Source organism: Panthera uncia (genome assembly GCF_023721935.1).
Source record: "Panthera uncia isolate 11264 chromosome B2 unlocalized genomic scaffold, Puncia_PCG_1.0 HiC_scaffold_25, whole genome shotgun sequence".
Lineage (NCBI taxonomy): Eukaryota > Metazoa > Chordata > Mammalia > Carnivora > Felidae > Panthera > Panthera uncia.
This window is the reverse complement of record NW_026057581.1, coordinates 8,253,488-8,271,958: the sequence shown is the minus strand read 5'-3', so window position 1 is coordinate 8,271,958 and position 18,471 is coordinate 8,253,488. Positions and strand designations below refer to the sequence as shown.

At 43.0% G+C, this 18,471-nt stretch overlaps 1 protein-coding gene across 1 annotated transcript in view; it reads left to right on the top strand.

The window, feature by feature from the left end:
* The first annotated feature begins 5,508 nt into the window (after positions 1–5,508).
* E2F3 (E2F transcription factor 3) overlaps positions 5,509–18,471 on the top strand; it is a 36,147-nt gene continuing 23,184 nt past the window's right edge. The window contains exon 1 of the mRNA XM_049611342.1: positions 5,509–5,632. Within this exon, the coding sequence (XP_049467299.1) occupies positions 5,509–5,632 (124 nt within the window). The remainder of the gene's footprint in view (positions 5,633–18,471) is intronic.

Sequence of the window (18,471 nt, the reverse complement as noted above, 5' to 3'; positions counted from 1 at the left end):
CGATTCATCATTTTTATAGAAATTGCAAATCTACTCTTCTACTTAACCTCCGAAACATTTGTGTGAAGCAGGTGGCTCATGAACACCGTTACCTTCTTTTGACAGATAAGGGAACCCGTGTGTCAACAAGGCGAGTCGGACTTGCCCGAGAAGCCCCACTGGGGTGCAGTGTGGGAGGGGCAGTGTAGATGGGACAGCATTGGAGCTGCCCGAAGTGGGAGCTCCCCACGTGCAGAGAAGTCTGCTCTCCTCTCCGGGATGTCTCTCCACAGACATGCTCTTCTCTGGACCTCGTTCTTTTTCTCTTCATAGACTTACCGTGTTGCATATGTACACAGATGCCCGGCACCCTAGCTCAAAGCTTCCCCAGACCATCAGCAATTCCCAGAGTGTCCACTTTGTCCATGTGAAATCCCCAGCTTGGCTGTTGACCACATTCCCTGACAACTGTAGTGCTTCAGGTACTGCGTCTGCCTGTGGGCATTCCGGTAGCTTTACTGCCAACGAGAATTAGGTGACAGTTAAGTGCATACACCGATATTCCGTGTCTCCCATCAAGTTGAGGGTTAATTCTTTTATTTATTTTACTTCAATTTCCTATCACTATTTTATCATTGCTTAGCTTTCAGAATGATAGAACACTCTTCCCGGCTAGATTTGGTAAGCTTTTTTAGAGGTAGAAATTGCGTATGAGGGTCTCGGTGGCGTCTCCTGCACTCTTAGGTCCACCCCACACGCTTATGATTTGATGTGGTGCATTTAAGCAAGGAGATTTTTTTTTATTAATGTTTATATATTTATTTTGAGAGAGAGAGAGAGAGAGAGAGAGCACAAGTAGGGGAGGGGTGGGGAGAGGGAGGGAGAGAGAATCCCAAGCAGGCTCCACACTGTCGGCACAGAGCCTGATGGCGGGGCTCAATCCCACGAACCGTGAGATCATGACCTGAGCCGAGATCAAGAGTCCGATGCTCAACCAATGGAGCCACCCAGGTGCACCTAGGTGCATTCATGATTTGCAACAAGCTCAGTCTTTGTGAAGTACATTCATTCGAACCCTTGAGACACCCCATTTTTTCAGTAGAGCTTCACAGCTGACACCCCGAACAGACGAAAGCCTTGTCCGTTTCTTAGTTCCTTCACGGAAGGAGAGCACGTAGCATCTTGCGGGATCCCCAGTGGGCCGTCCACCTCCACCTGAAGTCACATTGTGGACCTGTTCCTCTGGCTTCTGTTGTATGTCAGTTCCCTGCCACAGGGGTGTCCAGACCCCAGAGCAGGAGGGCAGCGTGCGGGCAGCTGGCCCCACATCCCCACCTGGAAGCAAGGTCCTGGGAGAAGAAAGGTTACGTCAAACAAACAAGAACAACAACAACAAAACAACAGAAAACACAGTTCCTTAGCCATTCAAGACTTTACTATAATTTTTTAATGTGTATTTATTTTGAGAGAGAGCGCAAGCCTGAGTGGTGCCGGGGCGGTGGGGAGGGGCAGAGAGAGAGAGGGAGACACGGAATCTGAAGCAGGCTCCAGGCTCCACACCATCAGCACAGAGCCCGACGCGGGGCTTGAACTCACAAAACGCGAAATCATGACCTGAGCCGAAGTCGGTCACTTAACCAACTGAGCAGCCCAGGCGCCCCAAGACTTTATTGTTAAGTCTTGGGAAATGTTGCAGAGTCCGTCCAAAGTTTGCAGGAAGTCCCCCCCTCCATCCCGGGGGTGGATGGAGGGCATGTGGGACTGGGCTGTGGACCTTTGGCATTAGGACCGCTGGGCTTTTGTTCTGAGGCCAGGTCCCCAAGGGCAGGAGTCACACTGAGCCCCAGTCGGGGTGGGGAGCGGGCCGCAGGTCACAGGGAGGTGTTCCTTTTGTGTAGGAATGAGAGCGTTTCCTCCATTTGCTGAGACCTACATTTCTTTTATGCCCACACGCATCTTACCATTGGTATCTCTGCATTGGTTTATAAAACCGTGGTACAACTTGCAGTCGGTAACTTCTGCAAGAGCCAAGGACGTTATTTTCACATCCCTCTCGGAGACAAATCGGGTATTAGAAAGACAGGCTCGGGTCTCCACTCTGCCGCTCTCTAGCAGACGTTCAGTTTTCTCATCTGTGACTTCGAAGTTTGGGGGGGATGAAATAACACTGCCCGGCAGGGCAAATCTGACTCTGAACAGAGGCCCAGCACATACAAACGGCAATCGTTTTGCCAAAAGGGTAAGGGCTTACAGCTGAGGGCTCGCGCAGCACCTGCTTGACAGGCATAGATGGCTCTGTGTCACAGCCCAGGCAGCACCGAAGGTCGGAAGCATTCTGACAGGGTCTTTGCTGACCCCTGTTTCTGGACCAGGAAATGAAAAATGGGATGGGTCACCCACCCTCTGTATTATTTTTGCCTGGATAGACAACACAGGCAGTTAGAGGGAAACTGAGAAGTTAGAAGTTTTCAAACAGATAAATCTGATTAATAACAAAAAAGCCGTTTCCTATAATGTCACTGTTCTGCTGCACCTTTATAAAGAAATGCGGCCACCTCGGACCCAGAAGATGACAGTCTTTTAAATTGTCTTTCTTGGGCAATATCAGGAGGCAGTGTAATAAGTTAGATTAATGGATTAGCTTGCGTCTTCTTGTCGGGCAAAATAGGTTGGTCCACAGAGCATAGAGGAGAGAGGAACCTCCCCGTGATCCTGTTTAATGTCACTTTGAAGGGGAATACGACCAGGCAGTGCCTGGTGTCCTGCAGCTTTTGACAGACGTGGGGGAAGGGCACCGCCTCTCTTGTTTCTTGCCCAACGGACAAATGAGCTAAGCAGTACTGCATTATTGTGTGTGTATGTGACACACACACACACACACACACACACACACACACACAGGCAGAGCCAATAAGTCTTGCCATTTTGCTTTGTATCTGACAACCCACCGCCAGCCCTCAGCACAGAAATGTAATCATAACCCCAAGCTACCGCTCTGTGTGTTTGGGCCTCTGAACTCAAACAGGGCCCGGAGGCAGTTCACCAATGCACCGGATTGAGACCCACAGCCATCTTCTGGGATTTTTTTTTTTCCTTCCCCAGAGCGTGAGTGATTTGCACTGATCCGGTCTCCAAGGATAGGGGGGACAGGAGGAAATAGAGAATTTATTTTTTATATTATGTCATCTTGTGCCGAGACTGCTGTATAATCAGGAGCCGGAAATCTAAAGGATTAGGCTGCGAAGTCACTTTGTGCACACGTTGGGTTACAGCACATCCATTCGTTGTCAGCAGTCACCCACAGAAGAACCCACAGTCATCGACATAATTTATGCTTGCCACTACACTGGGTTTTCAAGTGACAGAGGCTGCTGTCCGAAGCAAGGCCCCTCGAGCTCCGGTCTCTGTTTGCACCGCCGGAAGAGACCTTTGCGAGACCTCGGGTACCACCACCGCCTCTCGGGGCTGAGCAGATGGAGGCCCGGGGAGGGGACATGACTTGCCCAGGGTCACACAGTGAGTTAGGTCGAGGACTGGAGGACTGGTGCTTCTGGATGCTCTGTCTCTGGGTCTTTTCCACTCGACTTCCCGGTGATACGCTAGCTAGGATTTTACTCCAGGGTCATTCCTGAGGGTTGATGGGAAAAGTTTTTCACTCGTCCCTCCTCGTTACCTTTTTCCAGGTGGATCCCAGGTGGTAACTCTAGCTAAACGGAGCAGAGGATGGGCAAAGCTAGTTTGCGTGGTGGGCTTTTTTTGGTTGGGTTGTGTCATGAGTGCATTCCGTGCACGAGAAACACACCATGGCTTGGAAACACATCCAGAGGAATGATAATCGGCTCTCCAGGGAGCTAGTGCAGACTGGCATGTTACCGGCCCACTGACAGATGTCCTTCTGGAAATCCCGGGCATCGAGAGGCATCGGTACAGGGGAGGTCAGCGCACCGGTTTTCTTCTGTTGGTCTGTGGCAGACAATCATAGAACTGATAACTCTGGAGCCTTGGCATGTGCCCAGAGTAAGTTAAGTGTGTGTGTCTTTATTTAAAAGCATTTTTTGTGGGGCCTGGGTGGCTCCGTCGGTTGAGCATCGGACATCGGCTCAGGTCATGATCTCGCGGTCCGTGGCTTCAAGCCCCGAGTCAAGCTCTGTGCTGACAGCTCAGAGCCTGGAGCCTGCTCCGGATTCTGCGTCCCGCCTCTCTGTCCCCTCCTCTGCTCACGCTCTGTCTCTCTCTCTCAGAAATAAACATTAAAAAAATAATTAAAAAATTAAAAATAAGTGTAAAAAAACTGTCACATTTATATAAGGTTTATGTTACATTTTTGCAAATTTTCTATAACAGTCTAAACATAGGGAATGACTTTAAAAGTATGATGTTTTAGGAAATATGTAAAAGCTGACATCTCTTCTGGAACACATAGAGGTACCGAAAACCCTCAGTTATTACTATGACTAATTTGTGTGCCCCATGTGGTGTACTTTGTACAGTATCTAAAGGTGTTGCCTCATCTTTGGGTTAGATAAGACACAGGCTTGAGACATGGGGGAAGGGTGGATTGTATTTCTTGTCTGATCTGGGGAATTGTATATTCCTGAAGTCCACAATCAGACGCTGATGTTGATTGCTTATTTATTAAAACAAAGGTGGGGGGAGGAAAGTGCCACAAAGTGAAAAGCATTCTGGGGCTAACATCTGAGCTTCACTTAAAAGCATGGGCTCCAAAGAAATGTAAATTCATTGGCTTAATTGCAAGAGGGTATTTATAGAAATTGAATGATCCAGTAAGACTAAAAGCCTGGCTTCTTTGATCTCCAGAGGCCTGCTGTAGTAAATGCTGTTCTGAAAAGCCCTTGCATGTAGAGTGGACTTTGCCATCCAGTGTCTGGCCTCCTGGAGGTCAATAAGTTTGGCCAAGCCCTATCACTTGACTGGTATTTACTAACTACTGTGTGTGTATGTGTGTGTGTGTGTGTGTGTGTGTGTGTGCGCGCGCGGTGGCTTTGAATTGTGCTGCAAACATGCAGAGAAAAAAAAAAAGTTCACGTACACCAAAGTTTCTCTTTTATGATATAGTTGACAAGTTGATTTCAATACCTATTATAAAGGAACTTTTATAAGAAGGTACGCTTGAAAATCTTGCTCTCAAGCCTGTTCCCACCCCCCACCCCCCAGCACTGTCCTCCGGTACCTTTATAGGTCATCATTTCCCATAGCTTGTTGTGAATTCTTCCACTGTTCATGCAAATTCAAAAAATTATGTATTTTTTATTTTTTGTCTTTTCTTAGAAAAGATAGCTGTAGATTATTCTCCACCTCGTTTTTACATTTAATGATAGACTTTAATGAGTTTCCAGAACATACGGAACTGCCTGTTATTTTTTATATTCTGTTGTATGGATGTGCCATGGTTATTAAATCAGTCTCCCATGAACAGACTCTTGGATTCTTTCAGCCTTCACCTGTTACCAACAAAGTGGCACGCGTATCAGTTCGTACAGGGGCAGGTGTTCTGTAGTTAACTGCAGGATGGAGTGGAATTTTGGCCAGAGGATGTGTGCGTGTGAATTTGTAGTGGTGTTGATTGCCTTCCTTAGGGCTGTGTCCTTTTGCACTCCTACCACCGCCGACGAGAGCCTCACCAACGGAGGAGGTCATCACCCATTTGGTTTTTTGCCAATCTGATATGCAAAATAAAATATCGATATGGTTTGAATGTGCCTCCTTTTTTTTTTTTTTTTTTTAAAGTGTGAGGTTGGGCATCTCCTATTTAAAGCGCATTTGTTTTGGTTTTTTTTGCAAACTGTATGTTCTTGTACTTATTCTTCTATTGGTTTGTTGACCTTTTTCTTATTGGTTTGTAGGGCTCTTTATATAATAGGGAGGTTAATTAGTTCTGAGTCCATGATATGATCTCCAAAGGCTGTTCTCAGTTTGTCATTTTCTTAGTCTTTGAGGTTTTGTGTACCCCATACAGACATTAATTTTCATGTAGCAAGGTTTTTTCCACTTTTTTCTTTTATGGCTTTCAGACTTTTGAGTCTCTTAGAAAGCACTCCCCATTCGTGGATTCAAGCCCCACATCGGGCTCTGCGTCAGGCTCCGTGCTGACGGTGCAGAGCCTGTTTGGGATCCTCCCTCTCTGCCCCACCTCACGCCCTGTCTCTCAAAATAAATAAATAAACCTCAAAAAAATAAAAGGAAAGAAGAAAGTATTCTCCACTATTCCCCTCCTGCACACACATAGAGAAGTTGTCCAACTTGCGTGTATGTTTTTTGCAGAACTTCTATGGGTATTTTTTTTTACATTTAAAGATTTGCTCCATTTGAGATTGAGCCTGTGTTTTGTAAAGTAGGCTTCGACATTATTCTTTTTCCAGATATAACTCAGTGGCCCCAACCACTTAGTTATAAAGCCCACCTTTGCCTCCCCTTAAATGCCACATTATAAACATTTTCTAAGTGAAAAATAGCCGGTATTCCCTTGCGAAACAAACCATGGGTGAATTATTTTCTGGAAAGAATGTTTGGGTCCTTCTCTTTTAAGGCAGCCCTTCCACTTTCTCCTCCGAGGGTGACGTTTACTCATGAGTGAATGAATAAAGTTAACCGAACTCCTCCTAGGAGGAACTTGCTCTTTAGGAGAATGATAACATTTTGCCTCCTGGCATCTCGAGATCCTAAGACAGGGCCTCATTTTCTCAAGGTAATTTGTCTCTTGGTCACAAAGCCTGAAGCAGGGCGGAAACATTTCTTAATGCCACTCAAGAATCACGCCATTTACGAGCCCTTGAAAACGGGGGTTCTCCGTGTGGTTCCCAGGCCAGCAGCCTCTGCGGCGCCTGGGAGCTCATCAGAGAGGCGAATCCCCATCCTCCACCCTCAGATCAGAGACCCTGTGTGGTGGCGTGTAAGGAGCCCTCCAGGGGACTCTGAGCTTGCCCAAATTTGAAAGCCATGGCCTTACAAGTTATATTTAGTCTCTTAATGGAAAATTACAACCCTGTAGTTCTGCCTTCTAGGTGGATAGAGTTTGGGCCTTATCTTCTTGATACAGAAACATGTAAAGACTCGCGCCAAACCACGTCTGTCCTTTGACGGTGGTGTTCTTTGAGTAGAAAGCTCCCCTGGGTTTTTCCAGAAGTCCCAAAGATATCTCAGGAATACTTTGGGCTCGAACATCTGACATCCAAAATTCTGCGATTGGGTCAGTGATTCCCTTTGTCCTATAATAAAAAACCAGCAAAACTGGTTTCTATAATATGCTAAGAAGTCTTGGAGCATTGAAGACTTGTCTTACCTCTACAAAAGCCTCATTGTTCCCTCTTGTCCTTTGCCCCTCTGCCTTTAAAAATAATTTGATATCAGAACAGAATACATATTTACCCCTGATGACTGTCGGCCACACCATAATTGTGCTTATTCATATTTGGCAGGTTAAGGCGGACTTCCCATAAACAGCAGCGTCTTTTGGGCCGAAGGGTTCAGCTTACAGCTGTGATTCTGACACCCGCTGGACTTTAGAATCAGCTGGGTAGCGTTTAAGAACCCTGCCACACAGACCATACCCATCCACCTAAATCAGTATCTCAAGGGCGGGGACCCAGGCATCAGACTGCTGAAAATTTCCCAGTCCGTTCCCAGTTTGAAAAGCAGGACTTGTGACAAGGACTGTAACCAGGAGCAGATACTGCAGGCGAGAAGGTGGTCCCAAAAATGACAAAGGCAATCAGAACGAGAAATCTGTAGTTGAAATTGCAGCTTGCTTGCAACTTAAATCACCTCCTCTTTGGGTGACTTTCTCATCTTCCAAAGAACCCATTTCTCTCTGCATCCTCTGTATTTCATTGTAATACACTTGCTGATTTTGTTAGCAGTTGGCAGTGACAGGGGGTCCGGGTCAGCATCGGGCTTTCCCAGTGGCTCTGCTTTGATGCATTTAGCAGGTTGATTCGAACCCCCTTTGGAAACTTTTGACCCCCAGAAGCATCTGCTATCTAAGCCACCGTCCTTTTTAGGCCTTTTCCCACCTTTCTGCCATCAGATAGTGTTTTGTCCACAGCAGTGGTTAACTCTGCCTCCTAGAAGCCCCATGATTTTATTAACTGACCCCCTGCTGCACAAGTTTCCTTGAAGGGAGTCATAGTCGGCTAAAAAGGGAGATAAGGATGGAGTACAAAACTTTCTAAACATCCTGCTTTCCCTGAAGACAGGGCACAGCTCGTAATAAAGTAAGTGTTCTTTCGTGGTGGCCCTGGGGCAAGGGTGTCCCAAACGCTTTTGACCAGGGTGCCATTTGGTCATAAACCATGTGGTAATAGGGTGGGGACAGAAAGAAATTCTCTCATCCCTTTTACAACTCCAGTCAGCTCTAGAACCAAACCCTTAGGAGCCCAAGGGAAGAGCTCACGAAGGATCCGAAGGATCTGGTGGGGAAGCATGTGCCTTAGCCACACCTCAAGTTGAACAGTTGAAGGAGCTGGGGAGGGAGCTTTGTGTTTGGCTACAAAGTCACAAATCAAGAGACTCTGGATATTAAATTTTTGCTTAGGATCCTACGATGTTGTTGTTTTTTTTTAATTTTTTTTTTGAATGTTTATTTTTGAGAGAGAGAGAGAGCACGTGAGTGGGGAAGGGACAGAGAAAGAGAGACAGAGGATCTGAAGCAGGCTCTGTGCTAACGGCAGACAGCCCAGCGCGGGACTTGAACTCACAAACTGCGAGATCATGACCTGAGCCAAGTCAGATGCTTAACTGACTGAGCCACCCAGGCGCCCCCACGATGGTGTTTGGAAGTATATTTCCCTTACCTTGTGTTGGTAACTGTAAATCAAGTCAAATATGTCTGGTGAACTTAACACTTTCCAGGTGCTGGTCACTACACACTGGGGCATCTTGCTCAAAGCTATACACACAAATGAACAAAAGAGGTGAACTTACTGGTGGGTGAGGCTTCAGAGACTCTCAGGGATTCTTCTGGTCTTCTGTTCACTTTGTACGTGTGAGGAAACAGACCCAGGGAGGCTCTGTGTCTTGACCAAAGTTTCTTGCCATTACTCTACAGCCTGCCAGTTTAAAAAAGTGTTTTTAAGTTCTAGTTTGCAAACTGACTAAAAGAACTGTATACTAACAGGGTGGAAATAACACTCATTTTAATGTATCTGTTCCTAGAGTTTATTTTGTTCACTTTTGTAAACCGCTCTGAGAGTATCATCATAAAAAACATTCTCCTAAGTTGGAACTTGATTCTAAGAGTCCTGCCTCTTATGCTCCCTGATTTTTATGAAGTGACTGTCTACACATGCATGCATTTTAGTAAGCCATACAATCAGTGTATGAGTACAAATAGAAATCAGTTTTGTAAAAGTCTGTCAGTCCATTAGTTGAGAAAAGTGCCAACGTAATTACCAGATTCATTAATCATGTTTAATAAAACTATCGGGGCTTTTTCTTTGGATTGCTTAGTTTTAGTTTACAAAGCTAATGTTCTCAGATATGTAAGCTTCAGATGATCTGTAGAGATCTTGAAGTTTTATTTATCCCACAGATAAGTATTTGTGGGTTTTTTTGTTTTTGTTTTTTTTACTAAGTAGGTACTTATTTTGCATTGGTGATGATCAACTGCAAAATAGTTAACACTGGCCATGGGAATCTCTAGATGGATTCTCAGGTGAGCCCTCACGTGGCGTCCTTTGAGTTTGCTCAGGGTTATTCATCAAGAAAGCAATGCATTTCAGGTTTATGAATTCACTTTGCCCACAGGTGAGCTTTCCAGGTTGAGAACCAGTGGGAGAATCCTATGTATATAGTGGCTTCAGAGATGAAGACAGTCTCTCCTTCGTAAACCTCCATCCCTTGCCTACATCTGGAAATAAGTACAGATTAGGGAGGAATTGTTCTCCCAATCGTCAGGTTCAAGTGGAGTACTTTTTGAGATCCTTATGTCTCTGTTTAGTCGCCCTATTAACAAGTATCTGTTGAGGTAACATCTGATGCCTAGAACCATTCTAAGGTAGATAGGCTAGAGTTGGAAAAGGTAAATGGCTAGGAAAAAACGCGCTTGTGAAAAAAGGACGCAGGCTTTGGAGTGGCCACCTGTCTGTATGCACCACTCATTCGTGTCCCCCGAGAGAGCTCGTGAGCTCCATGTGAGCTTAAGATCTTATTCAGACAAATTGTTGCTTTTCCTGTAATCGTGGAGCTGCTGGATGAAGTCCGGTCCTTGATAAACTTTATAGTTTGTTCTTGGTTTTATTATTAAAGGTTAGCATTATCAACATCCCTTTCCTATATCGCACTAGACCAGCATTTTTTTTCAAAACTCGTTTAAAGAACACTTTCCTTTGTCTACTTGTTCATTGAATTCAATATCCCAAAGTTTGTATATCTTCAGAGCTATTGTATCACCACTACTCCGTCCTACATTTTTCATAGCGTTTACTCCTAGTGTATTCTTAGGATCTTCTTACATGCATTTGGAAAATGAACACGGTTTCATACACATTCAGTAACAATCTCTGCTGTAGGCCTTTCTAGTCTGATTTTTCTTCTTTGCCTCAAAGGTAGTGGCTCATTATAAAGTAGAAAATAGCCGGGGTGCCTGGGTGGTTCAGTAGGTTGAGCGTCCGACTTCGGCTCATGTCGTGATCTCACAGTTTGTGGGTCCGAGCCCCACGGCGGGCTCTGTGCTGACAGCTCAGAGCCTGGAGCCTGCTTCGGATTCTGTGTCTCCCTCTCTCTCTGCCCCTCCTCCACTCATGCTCTGTCTTTCAAAAATAAACATGAAAAAAAAGAGAAAAGCCAAGACCTTGTCCTGAACCTTCCGTGGGTAAGTCAGAGGCTCCTGAGTCATGATCTCTATCAGAATGCTTGCCCAGGTTAGCCCAACAGGGAGTTAACACCCGATTTCTGTATCAGAACCTGGGGGCTCATAAAATCACAGGATGTAAGTGGAGGAATTTGACTCCTTTCAAAGAGTGGTAGCTTCTGTTTTGATGGCGGTCTTGTTTTGCCCTTACGTCAAGAGGATGTCGCAGCACCTGGGTGTCTCAGTCCGTTAAGTAGCCGACTCTTGATTTCGGCTCAGGTTATGATCTCCCGGCTCATTTGTGAGCTCGAGCCCCGCATGGGGCTCTGCGCTCAGCACGGAGTCCGCTTCAGATCCTCTGTCTCCCTCTCTCTGCCCTTCCCCCACTCATGTGCACTATCTCTCTCAAAAAGAAATAAATGTTAAAAAAATAAAATTTTAAAAAAATTAAAGAAAGATCAAGAGGGTCCATCTGTGTGTTCTCCACGTTGAGGGGTCTTTAGATCCCAGAACAAGCAGAAACGGTCCCTACTAGAGCAGGACTCACTGAAGCCAACACAGCCCATGAGCCCCCCTGCCTACCTACCTGGCCTGGTCTGGCTCCTCTCCGAACCCTCCTCCTGGACCCATTCTGTTTCCTCCACTTGAGAAAGCTCATGGGTGGTCCCTTTTGGAGGTAAATTTCTACTCCTCAGTTTTACGACAGTTGAAGTCTCATCTTAGGGCCAACACGTATCTTATCAGTGTAACCGTATTCACCTGCCTGGGACTCCATTCTATCCTTCAAACTCTGGGAGATTTCTCAACCTCAGGGTCATAGGCCTGTTGGTAAAACCCTCCATGACAAAGGGGCAAAATTTGCTTCTATGTGTAGCTACTGCTTTTTTAGTATTCTGTTTCCTGGAAACAGGGCTCTAGGATGCTTCTCTGGAAGTTATTGGGAGAAAAACAATGGAGATAATGGAGGGTCCATCATCTGCCCCAGTCTGGGTGTTTGGGGGTGATTCTCCCACCTCCAGAGCTGCTTAATCCTTTATTTACCTTGTTGAGGGTCACATGAATTGGGGTTCTAAGTCAGATTTTCCACAGTTGTTTTGCTCTTCAGTGATCCCACAAGGAAGAGCCCCAGTGAGAGCAGTGAACTCGCTGGGATGATTGGTGGGGACTCGCTGACCCCAGCGACACCAGCTATGAAAACCAAGTATCACTCACACCAGTAGATGAAGAGACTGTTCTCAGTCCTCCAGTTACCAAGACGCTATGTGAAATATGCTTCTGAATAGTCTGTATCTGAGGATTGATGTCACTATGTTTACATTAATTTTTTTTTCATTAAAACTTTTCATCCTCAGGACTTAAATTTATTTTGTAACTGGAAGTTTGTACCTTTTAATATCCTTCACCTATACATTGATTTTTTTTTTTTAGTACAAAGACATTATCATCTTAACAAGTTAAAGGTTTGTTAGAGGACCCACTTTTCTGTAATTAAAATAATCTACAGTTGACCCTGTGCAGGTCAACTCTTATATGGGTTTTTTTCAATATAGTATGGCACTGTTAAATGTACTTTCTCTTCTTTATGATTTTCTTAATAACATTTTCTGTTCTATAGCTTACTTTATTGTCACAGTATAGTACATAATACACATGATATACAAAATACGTGCTGATCAACTGTTTACGCCATCATTAAGGCTTCTGGTCAACAGTAGGCTATTGGTAGGTAAAGTTTTGGGGGAGTCAGAAGTTAATATGCAATTTTTGACTGTATAACAGGTCAGTGCCCCAACCATTTTGTTCAGAGGTCAACTGTATATGAAAGTACACAGTAAGCACTGGATAAATTTTAGTTTTCCTTTCTAAAAATTTGGGAGTTACCAAACTACAGGGAATGTGTAGAGGATTGATACTATAGAAACAGCCAATAATTCTAAAAGCTGAAGGCTCCCTTCCTTCCTTCCTTCCTTCCTTCCTGGCATCCATTCATTCTTTCATTGACCTTTGTCCTTTGCCATTCTCCATGGAGGCCCCCTGCACCCTAGCCCCCAGGAGCCCACCATCTAAGAACTTCTGGCCTAGCTGGCCCCACTCTTCCTACCTTTAACTTCCGGTTCCTCTGATTTCTCATAATTTCTTTGGTGCCTAGGCTCTTATTGTGTTCTTAACATGTGTTTGTTTTGTTTGTATTCTGTTTTCACGAATTTAAAATGAATTACAGAGACACTGTATTCTGACATACCTTCCATCAGTAGAGGGCCCTGCCTTCCTCCACCCTTTATCTTCCTCATCACCGACAGACTTCCCTCGAGGCCTTCTCTATGTATCTGTCAACAGTGGCTGTTTTTGGAGACCATACTGCAAATACAGTTCTGACTTGCTTTTTTTTTTTTTTTTCTTACTAGATAAAGCCAAAGGTGGACCTCACTGTAGAATACTGTGGCCTCATAATGTTCTGCAGTGTGGGTGTATATAATATAGAATGGTTTACCTAACCATCCCCCTGTTAATGGACAATAGACATTTAGGGTTGTTGCTGTTGTTGTTGTTGTTTTTTTAAGTCCTCCCCCCCCCCCCCCCCCCCCCCCCCCTCTTTAACAAAAAAAACCATTTTTTGTTTTTCCTTTTTTTTTTTTTTTTTTTTTAATCCCCCCCCCCCCCCCCCGTTAAATATAATGCTATAACAAACGTCCTCATGTGTGTCTCTCTCTGCATGTTTTTAGTATTTCTCTAGGATGAATTGATTTCCTGAAGTACGGTTGTGGGTCAAAAGGTGTTTACGTGTTTAAAATGTTAATAATATTGCCAGATTACCCTCCAGGTGCTTGGTCACATACCCATAATTCTGTCTTGCCAGCTGACTCCTACTTGTTTTTTAAAATCAACTATGTGAAACATTTCAGATACAAAGGATAGAAAGAATAGCATCGTGTGGTAACATCAGTAAATGCAGTTGAAGATTTTTGTTTCCTCCCCAATTGCTTTTTCTCTTTTTTCTCTGTATTTCCTGTTTCTCACATACTTTTCTGTGTATGGCTTGTGTGTGTATACTCATATATGTAGTACCCTAATGCTATTTAATAAGGTCTTAACTGTTTTAAAACTTTATGTAAGGACACCATGTTCATTCTGTGGTGTTTTTTTTGTTTTTGTTTGTTTTGTTTTGTTTTGCTCAGAATTTGTGTGATTCATCGATGCCAGTAACTATAGCCTGGTACAATTCTTGTTTATGCTTCCTTGTGCATATGTGCAGGAGTTTGTGGTGCATGCTGAGGGGTTGATGGTTTTCACTAAGTACGGATAAAACTTTTTCCAGGGGGTTTACAGCCCCAGCCCCACTGTGCACTAGCAAGATACAACAGTTTTGCATATTTGCAACACCTGGTATTTTCAGACTTTGCAATTTTTTGCCAATCTGATGAGTGTGAAAAGATTATTTATTTTAAATTTACATTTCCCCGATTATATCTTTTACTATTTTGACCATTTAGTGCCCTCTTTTGGGAATTGCCTCTTCTTATCTTCTATTTTGCTCGGGTTATATTCCTTTTTCCTACCAGTTTCTAATCCTGTATCTTTTTTGGATAATAATTCTTAGGAGGCTGTGTGCATCACACATATCTTCTCATAACCCGTGGCTTGACTTTATTGTGGTCTTCTGATGACCAGAGTCAATTTTAATGCAGTTTTTCACATGTATTATTTGTGTGTCTCTTTCTTGTTTAAGAAAAAATCAAAGCCAAATATTTCCTTTGTTTCTTCTCATCACTGTAAAGTTTGGTCCCTTCATTTAGATCTGAAGTTGAATTTTGTGTGTGGTTTGAGGTAGGGATCCACTTTTATTTATTTTTCTTCTCAGATAAACAATTGTCCTGGCACCATTTGTGAAATAGTCATTCTTTGGTATCTACACTTGTGGTGAGCATAGCAGAATGAATGGGGTTGCTGAATCACTGTGTTGTACACCGGAAACTAATGTTGTGGTGTGTGCCAACTGGACTTCAATAAAAAACCAAAAACATAAAACAAACAAAAAAGTCATCCTTTCCAGCAACCTGCAGTGCTCCATTTGTAATACATGACATTTCCAGGTACATGTGGAATTGTTTCTGGGTTTCCTGTTCTGTTCTCTTGGTCTATTTGCCTATCCCTTTGCCAGTACACATTTCACTCATTACTGTAGTTTTAGCATACAAGTCTGGATATCTGATAGGGCAAGTCTGTCGACCTTGTTCTTCTCTTCAAAGTTGTTTTGGCTGTTCTTGGCTCTCTGCACTTACCCCTACTCATTCTTTAGGTATGCTTAAGATTATACCACTTACCTTATGATAATACAGTTCCATTTCTTCCCTTCTCGCTAGTATGCTAGTATGCTAGAATATGCTAGTATTCTGCATTTTACTTATACCTATGTTATAAATTCCACAATATAGTTTACTATTTTTGTTTAGTCATTTGTCTTTTACAGAGATTTAAATATAAGGGGGGAAGAAGTCACATATTTGCCATGTAGTTACCATTTTTGATACACTTAATTCATTTGTGTAGATCCATATTTCCAGCTGGCATCATTTCCTTCTGTTTGAAGGTCTTCCTTTAATATTTCTTCTATTGTGAGTCCACGGTTAAAAAAAATTCCTTTAGCTTTTATATTGTGGGAAAAGTCTATTTGCCTTTGGATTTTGAAAGCTATTTTTGCTGGGTATGAAATTCTAGCTTGATAATTTACTTTCTTTCAGTTTTAAAAAGATGCTGCTGTACTGTCTTCTGGTTGTATTATTAAAAATGAGGGATCTCAGTTTTATTTCTCTGCCACATATTCCTCCACCCACCCCCACTAGCTTTGGAGATTTTTCTATCAGTGATTTTGAGCAATTAGATTGTGATGTGCCTTATTACAGTTTTCTCCAGGTTTTCTTGTGTTTGGGATTCATTGAACTTGTTGAATCTATCAGTTTAAATCACTGCTCCCTCCACTTAGCTTTTTTAACATGTGGAATGCAGTCACATTAACTTTTTTTATGTCTTATCAGCTGGTTCTACCATTTGTGTTGGTTTTAGGTCAGTTTTGATTGATTGATTTTTCTCCTAATGTCATTATGGTCATATGTTCATGCTTTCTTGGAAGCCAGGTAATCTTCGGTTGGATGGTAGTCATTATTGGGTGCTGGACACTTTTGTATTTCTGTAAATATTCTTCAGTTTTGTTCTGAGAGGCAGTTAAGTTTCTTAGGAAGAGTTTGATCTTTCAGCTCTTGCTTTGTAGGATGGGACCAGAGCAGCATTTATTCTAGGGCTACTTTTGCCTCACCAATACAGCAACAGCCTTCTGAATACTCTACCTGTGCCTCTGAATTATGAAGGCTGCTTTTTGTTTTGGTTTTTATTTATTTTTTTTTTCTAGTTTGTCTGCTAGAAACAATTGAAAGAACAGTGTGCTTACAATTTTATAGTTCTAGGCCCTATGGGAGCGCTAGGCACTCTTTATTTTTTATTTCTTTCAGGCATTTGTTTTTCCTGGCCTTGGGTAGTTTCCTCACATCCATACACTGTATTCTGCCAAATTCTCAAGAGGGACCTTCTGAAGACTTCCAAGATTCTGTCTCTGACCAGTTCTCTCCTTTCAGTGCTCTGTCCAAGTTTAAGCTACTTCGACCTCCGTGGACTCTCCGCTTCATCTCCTCAACTCAAGGAATTTTTGGCCTCCACCCAGGTTCCTCCTTACTTTGTTACGACCCAAAAACTCCCAACTCTCATATACAGGAATTTAACTTGCCCACTAAATGAAAGTTGAATGAATGGGAAAGTAGCACCCTTTGATCTTCGAGTCAGTTGTACAAGTATTGGATATTCCTGACATGACACAAGGCTACCAGATGTCTGCTTTCTGTTCTTTGCAATACTTAAAGTAACACTTTACTACGTTAAGAGGAAGTTCTTCATTTAGTTCTTAGGTTCATAAATCTTTCAAAAGTGCTCTTACTTCTTGGGAGTCCATTTATCATGCTCCTGTATGGGGACAGTTTGTGAAACTATGTCCACCCAGGACCAAGTGTCCTGTCCTTTAGAGCCATGGTAGTCATTAAACACATGCTGTTTTCCTGAGATTTAAGATGCTTGCACTGTGCTGCAAGCCATTTTACCAACTACATTCTGAAGTCATTCTCTGTGAACTCACCGGTTGAGATTCAGAATAGTTACTCTGATGTTTCTACAAGAACTCAACGGGAGAAAGTTTGCCGAGAGATTTTTTTGGTACAAGTCATGAAGAAATTAAATTAATATTATCTAAAACTGTTGTGTCAAACCCATAGTAAGAATTTGTTTACAGCTCTTCATTAAACCTATAAGTTATCTCTTTAGCTATAAATCGTTGAGGACGTAAAAAGGAGTATCTTTGTGTGTTTAATTGTCATTGTTTTCTATGGATGGGATGAGGTTCAGCTATTCAAATGGACAGCTCAAATTTGCTTGTATTTTTAGTACCTCTTTTTAGTCCTTATGTATAACACCAAGCAGGACAGAGACATAATTCCATCATCCAAAAACATGATTGGCTTATTTCATAAAATCTCAGTATTTGGTGTGAGCAATGTAAGTATCCTTTAATAAAAACATAAATTGTAGGAGGATAATGGTTTATTGCATGAGTCCACACACTGTGACCCATGGGCCAGATCTGGCCCCCGGCTTATTCTGTAAATAAGTTTTATTGGAATACAGCAAAACCCATTTATTTACGCATGATGGCTGCTTTCCTGCCACAGAAGTGTTAAAGAACTCAAACAGGGCCGTGTCCGACAAGGTCTAAAATATTTACTACCTGGCCTTTTGCAGAAAACGTCAACTCCTGGTGTATTCCTTTGGTACTGAAGTGAGGTAAAATCCTAAGACCAAAAACGAGGAGTTGAAAAGGAACATTAAGATAAACTGAATAGTACTCCATGTAGAGTGTAGACCTGAAAGGGAATAATTAAGCTTGAGCATTGTGTGGGGGATTCAAAACCTTTTGCCCTCCCATTTGAGAGACCACAATGGTTATTTTAGAAAAGGGCATCGCAACATTTTTTATTATTAAAAATCTTGCTTGTTTCCTCTTATTTCATTTGCATGACATTAAATCTGTGTCATTTATTAACCAGGCCCTTCTCTTGGGCTTCTTATTCATTTACTCTTAATTTGGTATAGATACAGAATTAATCTGTAAAAGGTTTTCAGGGTTTTTTGCTTTTTAAGATCAGTATTCAATTATTGGGGTAGAGACTTGGGTACGAAGGGTATTAGGGCTCCTGCTCCTCTATGCAAAAGAAACCAGTGCCTTTGTGATGAAAGTGCCTGGCACCATGCCTTACATATAGTGAGTAGTCGGTATCATGTGCTGATGAATGAGAATTAACTACACAGACACATCTGGTTCAGAAAGGCAGATTGTCGGGGCGCCTGAGTGACTCAGTTGGTTAAGGACCGACTGTGGCTCAGGTCATGATCTCACGGTTCGTGGGCTTGAGTCCCACATCGGGCACTGTGCTGATAGCTGGGAGCCTGGAGCCTGCTTCGGATTCTGTGTCTCCCTCGCTCTCTGCCCCTCCCCTGCTCAAACTCCGTCTCTGTCTCTCAAAAATAAATAAACATTAAAAAAAAAAGTGTGTGTGTATATATATACATATATATACACACACACTTTT